Consider the following 8,238-nt stretch of genomic DNA (forward strand, 5'->3'; position numbering starts at 1 on the left):
CTGTCCGTTACCAGCTCCTGATGAGATGTGTACAAAACTTGACAGTAAGCATTTAGAGTCTTTTACGGCAATTGGGCATTGCCAAGACGTGCAGGAGTGGAAATATAAGAGCATCAGATTGTGACAGTTTGGAGAAAAAAAGCGATCCTTCACCAGAGAGAGCTTAAATAGCCTTCTTTAGAAGATATAGCTTCAGTCTGTATGATCAAATGGAGTCAGAACTTACTGTTAAACGTGTGAGCCCTGGAGTCACGCAGATGGGTTTTGTATGCAGTCGCTGCTGCTTGCTATCTCCCCGGCTTTGGGCAAGCTACTTAACCCCTCCGGGCTTTAGTTTCTTCATTTATAAAGTGTATTTCCTACCTTATGAGGTGCTGGGAAGACCAGATGAGCTAATCCGGGGGAAAGAGCTAAGCCTAGGGTCTGGCACATAGGTTAACCGTTAGTATTGTTTCTTCTGTGTTAATTTATTGGCATCAGTGTTCCCAGCTTGGTGAAAGCATGTTCTGTACGCGTGTGTTTGAATTATGACCATAAATGAAACCTGCAGCCTTGCCTTTAGGTGAATACAAGGTAAAGCAAACACGTTTTTAAAAGCCACAACTCCTCCATTGAAATGAATATTGCTTTTCATATAATCTCTGAGAGGCTGGGCTCTCCTTTTAAGGATGTCATGATGTTGGAAGCTTTTGGGGCACTTCTCATTTCACATTTCTATTAGCACCGGTCCCAGTGATCTACTCTGAGGTAACAAAGTCCTCAAAACCTGTGTGGCTTATACCCACAACCTGTCATCATCACTGTGGTGGTAGGTAGACCCCCTCGAGCCCTGTATTGCCTCCTTACACCCCTCCTCCCTGTCCCCCCTACCTGCTATAGAGAAATCTGAAAGCAACCAGCATGATACCCTCGCTCAGAGAACTTCACTTCTCCCCGTTTCTCACAGAGCCTGTGGCTCACACATGCAAATACACCCTCCTGGTCCCTCATAGCTGGATGGGAGTCACTTTCCAGTTCAGTTTTCCCTACTTCTTCCAACCCCGTCACGCAAACACACAACCCCCACCCCCAACACGCACACGCAGGCTCACGCCATTCTTTCAGCCAATATGTATTCAGTGTCTGCCTGTGTTGGGCACTGTGCTCATTGGTAGGCTCCAGAAAGCTCCAGTATTATTACACGTGCCTTGTATTTTTTCCCTTTTGGGGGCTTTGCTTACATTCCCGAACATTAAGGGCATTTCTTGTTACTGTTTTATTAGTACCAGGCACTGTACCTACACAGCAATGTAGCAGTAAACAGGGGCTTGAGTACTGTGTGAAGGAGAGGTTCTTTCTCCCTTACCTTTTATCTTGTCCATTTCATCTCTGCCTTCTTCGTCACCCTTTCTCTGTTGGAGGCTCATCTAGAATCAGGCAGCTTTTCCTTCATCTCCTCTCGTGTTTGACATGTGAACATACTACCTTCCTGTTCCACGAGAGACTCATGATGGGGGTGAAGTCGGAGGCTACTTATTTGAGTGTATTTTTGAAGTCCACAGATACCCTGGCATCACATTCGCCCACAGTGGCTAACTGCAGACCTGGCTGAAGCATTGGTTATTCAGGACCCTAGTGGACTTCTGGTATATTTCAGGCAGCCCCCAGGGCCTGGGGGAGACCAGGAAGAATCTGACACGGTTGTCACCCATTAAAAGCGCACAGTACTACAGCTGTACAATATAGGAGCCTTTGTTGTCTGATAAAGCAGGGAAGAGAGGGCGGACGGACTCTGCTTCTTAACTCAGCTGCTTTGCTTTTCCAATGGAATTCTGTAAACCCAGTTTCAGGGAGAGGCTTTTGGGATGGGCCCCAATTCAGTAGCTGTCAGGGTTGGGGAAGTGGTTATACCTCCAGAGGTTTTCCATATATACAGCCACTCCTCCACCTCTCTCCCAAGACTCTAGGCAGGACCTCTTGTCTGGCACGGATCCAGTGGAGGAAAGTGGGGTGGGGCTGGGGGGATATGACGCTTAAATTTAGTCAAACTTCCCAAATGATCCTGGTTTCTGATGCCCCTTCTAACCCTCCCCTGCAGAAACACTGCTCAAGCCAGATTGTCCCCAGGGACCTCGGAGCAGGTGTCTTCCGGTGGCTAACTGCAGACCTGGCTGTTTTTCAGGTTCATTCGGCCTCCTACCGACACAAGGTGCTGACCCCAGAGACCTGCCATGAAACCACATTTGAAGCAATGGAGACAACGAATGCTTTGCGGGATCTTCGCCTGGGGGCTCCTCTTCGTAGTGATTTTCATTTACTTCACCGACAGCAACCCAGCTGAGCCTGCGCCCAGCTCCTTCTCCTTCCTGGAGACCAGGAGGCTCCTGCCCATGCAGGGGAAGCAGAGAGCCATCATGGGTGCCATGCAGGAGCCCTCCTTGCCCGAGAGCGTGGGTGCGAACAAGCGGCTGCTGGGCGGACGCCCGTCTGTCCCCTTCCGCGCTGGTGCAGGCGACCTGCCGCAATGGACCCAGGTGCAGGATGGGTTTGAAAATGACGAAGAGTTCTTTTCATCCCAGATCGGGAGAAAATCGCAAAGTGCTTTCTACCCGGAGGACGACGACTACTTCTTTGCCGCCGGGCAGCCAGGGTTGCACAGCCACACTCTGGGCACGCCGGGGGCCCTCTCCCCCGGGGACCCAGGCCGGCGGGAGGGGGCTGCACCGGCTCGCCTGGCTCAGAGAAGGCGGTCGAGGAAGCGGCAGCGGAAACCCGGCGGGAGCCCAGCGCTGGAGGACGGCGACGACGGGGACAGGCTATACTCGTCCATGTCCAGGGCCTTCCTCCACCGGCTCTGGAAGGGAAACGTCTCGTCCAAGATGCTCAACCCGCGGCTGCAGAAGGCCATGCAGGACTACCTGAGCGCCAACAAGCACGGCGTGCGCTTCCGCGGGCGGCGGGCGGCCGGGCTGAGCCGCGCCGAGCTGCTGTGTGCGCTGCGGAGCCGGGTGCGGGTGCGCACGCTGGACGGCAAGGAGGCGCCCTTCTCCGCGCTTGGTTGGCAGAAGCTGGTCCCCGCCGTGCCGTTGAGCCAGCTGCACCCGCGCGGCCTGCGGAGCTGCGCCGTGGTCATGTCTGCCGGCGCCATCCTCAACTCCTCCCTGGGCGAGGAGATAGGTGGGTCCCGCACGGTCGCCCACGGTGCGCACTCGGCCTTGTTCTTTGCATCTGGCTGGCTGGGCAGAACGGGGGTTCTGCGCTGGATGTCTCTGACGCCAGCGGGAGAGTCTCCCGTGCTTCTCCCTCACTGGCGCAGAACGAACCTGTTGGAGGTAGCAGCAGAGGTCTTTTTGGGGGACGATTTGAAAGCAGAGGTGTTCCCCCTCTCCTGGCTGGCAGGGGAGTGGAAGGTCTGTGTCCTGCCCCTGGCAGCCGCTCTGAGTTCTTCTCCCAAAGAGACTGTGTTCTACGTGGCCAGGCTCCTGGCCTAGCCTGCAGAGACCTGATGAACCCCTAAGTTGTAGGCTCATGGGAGAGGAGCAAGGGCCAGAAAAAAAAAGCAGAACTGTCTGCAGGGCAGCGACAGTTAGAGAGGGTGCAACGGCAAAGAGAAGTATGCATGGTGGTGATTTTAGTTAGCCCAGGGACTAAATGGATGTTGTGGCTCTGAGAAGAGCCCTTCCTGTCTGCACAATGAGCTCTGACCTCACGCCAGCTAGTGCATGTCCAACCTTTGAGTCGTGGCCAGGACACCCATCAGGGACCTTCTCCAAGATGGTAAATAACATGACCACACCTTGGGTATCCGTCTTTCCTTCTGAACTCTGCCTTCAGAGCCCTGTCAGGAGCCCAAGAGCACATCTGGGTCATAGTTCCTGTATTAGGCTTGTCCAGAAAAACAGATTGATGTAGAGAGAGAGGAGATTTTTTTAAGCACTTGCTCCTGCAGTTGTGGGGACTGACAAGTCTGAAATTTGTAGGGCAGGTGAATAGGCTGGAAGTTTGGATAAGAGTTGAGACTGCTGTCTGGAGGCTGGAGTCTGCAGGGCAGGCCAGCAGGTGGGAAGTTGAGGCAGGGTTTCTCTTTTGCATCTGGAGGCAGAATTCCTTCTTTCTCAGCAAACTTCAGGCTTAGCTGTAAGGCCTTAGCCTTCCCTCTGTGCCCATGCTCATTCCATTGCCACACGGGCAAACAAGCAGTTTGAGTCTATAGAATCATTCATTCATTTAGTAAACATGTGTTTAGTCCTTACTATGTTCAGACTTCTGTGCTAGGTGCCAAGAAAAAAATGTGAATCGGACACAGCCTTGGCCTGAAGTCAAGTTGTAAAACAACTGTGTCTAATACATTCTCACAGTAGACAGTGTTGTAGCTCATAGCTAATCTGGAAGTTTCAGTCAAGGGGCTTTTGCTCACTTGGTAGAAAGGAATAACCATTGTTTCTTGGGTCTGTCAGTGTTCTGTATTCCTGAGGAGGGGCTGACATGCCAGAGCTGCCTTGAAATGGGGCGATGCCATTGTAATCGGGTCCCACCACCCAGACCTCCTATCAGACATTCTTGGGAATGGAGCTGAATGTGAATTTTTAAAAAGTTAAAAAAAGTAAGCACGAGCACGGGCTTGAGGTGTAGGGTCCCAGTGTCCCAGTGCTGACATTACAGCAGGCTCATAATAACACTGTCCATGTGTCATATGCAGCCAAAGCCAGAGCAGAGTAGTCTGCAATTGATTATGGAAGAACAGTGGTTTAAAGCTCCCTGGGGTGAAGTTCCTTCTCATTCCCGAGGACCATTATTAATAATGTAAGAAGGAATTTAAGTATTATGCTTTAAAGCAGGCAGTAACTTGCTTCCAGTTTTGTTTTGCTTTATTTTAAACACCTCTGCATAGTAGCTGCATATATGGATTGTTCTTGCGTGTCAGGGAGATTTCTCTTGCTCTTTATTCTGGCAAAAATATCCTTGACCAGAGTCTTATAAATTCTGCTTGATTCAGAGTTTGGAAGAGAGTGTGAAAGACACTGGGAATTACACATTTCTGGGGAACGTGAAATGTCAGTTACATCTTTGTTAGTTGCTAGCATCCAAATTTAACTTCTATTGTCTGCCCTTAGGTGAAGCTTCATGATTAGAACTATAGACTTCCAATTATGATATTGAAGAACGCAACTCAGAAATTTTAAGAAATTCTCTTTATTGTATTGCCCAGGTTCCTTTGAACCCAATTTTTTACTACCATTTTAAGAATGTGGAATCAGCACAGTTCCGTGTGTAAAAGCAAAAAGTTTCATTTTTATAAGCGAGGGTGTGTCTTAGTCTCAGCACTTGTGCATGCCAGGTGCTTCTATGTCTCCTTCCTGCTCCCCTAACGTATATGTGCTTATAACACATATTTCTTAATGTCTCTCTTGATAAAAACAGATTCACTCAGCAGATTCCTTCAGGCAACTTGGAATGCTGGGGCGTGCCATGCTGGTTAGCTAAAATCATCTTGGCCCCTACATTTCTACTTGTGTAATTGGCCAAATGAAGATCAAAGAACTTACAGAAGGTCATGGTCTCATGAAAGACTGAGGAAGAAGCTAAGAAAGTACCTACCTCCATGTCACCCCTGCCAGGAGGCCCCTCCAGGCTGTACTGGCCCAGAATGCTCCATCAATCTCCCCTCTCTGAGTGAGAGACCCCATGCGCCTCAGGTTTGCTTATCGGCCACCCTGTAGCTCCCTCTGCTGGTTGCTCTGCTGACAATGCAGTCTTGCTTCTCCCTCTTCTGTTAGGCTTGAGTCATGCCATGTAATTGTTTTTGAGAACAGTATAGCAGTTGTAAACACCTCCACTTTGAATGTGTTATTGCAAAGCAAACTGAACTGTTTTGGAAACATGGAACATTCTTTCCTAGAACTAAGAGATGATTTTTTTTTCAGCCATACATATAAACAATAATAATTTAGTAGTGAAATCAGCTCCCAGCAGTCCTGTGCAAACACACTACAGAGGAGAAATGTCTTAACAGTCCTAGCCCTGATGTGGGAAATCAGGGTCTGTGTGCTTGAAACTCAAATTCTGGGAAGGGTCTGGGGAAGTGGGAGGGTGTGGAGGGCTGTGTGTAGGAAGCAGAGCATATGGTACTTGGTGGTAATAGCTTAGGATTTGGCAGATCCTGATGCCTCATAAGGGGAGAAAGAAGATCCTGTAGTTATTTAACAGGAATTGATTATTTATTGAGTCCCCAACCCACGGAGGCCTGATGCTATGCTAGGCACTAGCGATGCAAAGATAAATAAGGCTGAGAGATAAACCTCAAGTCCTATGCAGTCTATTGGAGAAGACCAACTGGAACAGACATTTTCAGTATTGTGGTTAGAAGGACAGAGAGATATGCTTACTGATGGGGAAGAAATGACAGCAGAATCCTAACCCACCGTGAGGGCTGATGACTGGGTAGAGAGAGGTTAGCAAGGACTGCCCAAAGAGGGAAATCCAGGCTGAAGTCTAGGGTAAGAGGTAGGTGAGACACAGCATGAGAAGTGCTTGGCGGGGCGGGGGGTGGGGGGCACACAGAAGGGCACAGGGGTAGGGGAGATGGGGGAGGTGGGTGGCATGAGATCTACAGGGAGCACGAGGGGCTGGGAGTGGGGAGAGACTTACACTGATAGGCAGGCAGGCCGCTTACACATCATTCTCCAGAAATTAGATTTCACTTAATAATTGTAATAAAAGGTGCCACTTATAGGGTGTCTACTGCAAAGTCCTGTTCTAAATGCTCTTGTGTAAACTGTTGCAAAGCCAAGAAAAGGAATCTTCCTGTTTTATGGGGGCACCTACAGGCACAGTGGGTGGAGCCTGGACTCCATTAAACCCCACTCTGGGTCTCCAGAAAGTCTAGCTCTGACCCCTGGGTCCATGGGGCCCAGAGAGGAATTACGATCTTTGAAGCAGGGAAGTGATGGGTCAGCTTTGCATTTCAGAGAGAGTTCCAGAGCCTGGAGTGGAGGGCACAAAGGAAGTCACACTGCAGCAGTCCCAGGGAGAGGCGAGGCACACAGGGGTGGCGGAGTCTTGAGAGGGATGAATCATCTTTTTGGCAGGCCATTCCCTATAGACTGGAGGCTTTTGCTCCCTTGCTGTTTCAGATTTTGTTTTCTGGAGGAGTGCGGGAAGGGAGGAGGGGGATTTGGGGCCCAGTGCCCAAGGCAGGGCACTGACTTAGTGCTGGTACGCCTCCTGGCTGGCTGCTTCTTGAAGGGTTTTTTAATCTTCCTTAGTGAATGCATGTAGCCTGGCCCTGTTCTCAAGGTCAACACGAAATGGCTCTACCCTGGAAATGCCTTCTCCAGAAATGAGGCTTTACTTTATTCCCCATGTGCTTGCTGTCTGATCCATTCCTTCTTTTCTAAATATGAATGGACAGCTTAGTTTTTCAAGAGCGTTATCAAGGAGATGCACAGCCAGGCATATGTTTACAAAACATGTCTGCGTGATAGACACGCTCTCAGCTCATCCTCCCCAAAACGCTCCCCCCTCCCATCCTGATCCCACTGACAGCTTTAAGGAGGTTCCTAGTCCATCCATAGCAGCCTCCTGCACAAAAATTGGCCTTTTAACTCTTTAGACTCCTACCACTTCCAAAGGAATTAAGCTAGTTTATGTTTTTGTGCCCTGTGCCTTGTGTGGTCGCTTGAAGGCTTAACACACACCTCAGTGTAGGATACTGGCATTTAAAAGCTGTGACATTTTCAAGGGTGATACAGTTAATTTGGAATTTCTACCTAATTAATTTGAAAAGCACCCACTGCTTGGAAGCCTTGGCTTATTCACCTCTCCTTTAGACAGAGGCTGCGTCCAAGGGCAGCATGGTTTAGCAGGAGAACTAAGGTTCAGCAGCACTGGCCTCACACTTCTTGCCCTCATAGTGCCCTGATTACGTCTGTTCCTAAAGGTCACCCCACTGCCTGGAGCCTGCTCTCACTCTGCCTTGGGAGTGGGTTGCCCCAGATCAGCCGTTCACATCATTGTGATGCGCTTACATTTGGGGTCCCAAGACCCCTTCAGGGGCTCATGAGGGGAAAACTTTTTATGAAAACACACAGGGGTCTTTTTAACCATTGACATTTGCACTGGTGGTGCAGAGGCAGCGGTAGGTAAAACTGCTGCTTAGTGTAAATGAAGGCAGTGGTGCCCAATTACTAGTTGTGATTTCTGCAGCCAAGCTCTGCAGGAGAAGAATAGAGTGGCAGTTTCACTTATGGGTGTCCTTGA

At 49.8% G+C, this 8,238-nt stretch overlaps 1 protein-coding gene across 4 annotated transcripts in view; it reads left to right on the forward strand.

The window, feature by feature from the left end:
* Positions 1-8,238, forward strand: part of ST6GAL2 (ST6 beta-galactoside alpha-2,6-sialyltransferase 2) — an 80,505-nt gene that overhangs the window by 39,107 nt on the left and 33,160 nt on the right. For all 4 annotated transcript variants that reach the window (XM_019428479.2, XM_019428480.2, XM_019428478.2 and 1 more), the window contains exon 2: positions 2,162-3,156. In XM_019428479.2, the coding sequence (XP_019284024.2) occupies positions 2,211-3,156 (946 nt within the window). In that variant the 5' untranslated portion in view covers positions 2,162-2,210. The remainder of the gene's footprint in view (positions 1-2,161; positions 3,157-8,238) is intronic.

The sequence above is a fragment of the Panthera pardus genome, unplaced genomic scaffold (genome assembly GCF_024362965.1).
Source record: "Panthera pardus isolate Hobbes unplaced genomic scaffold, ASM2436296v1 HiC_scaffold_25, whole genome shotgun sequence".
Taxonomy (NCBI): Eukaryota; Metazoa; Chordata; class Mammalia; order Carnivora; family Felidae; genus Panthera; species Panthera pardus.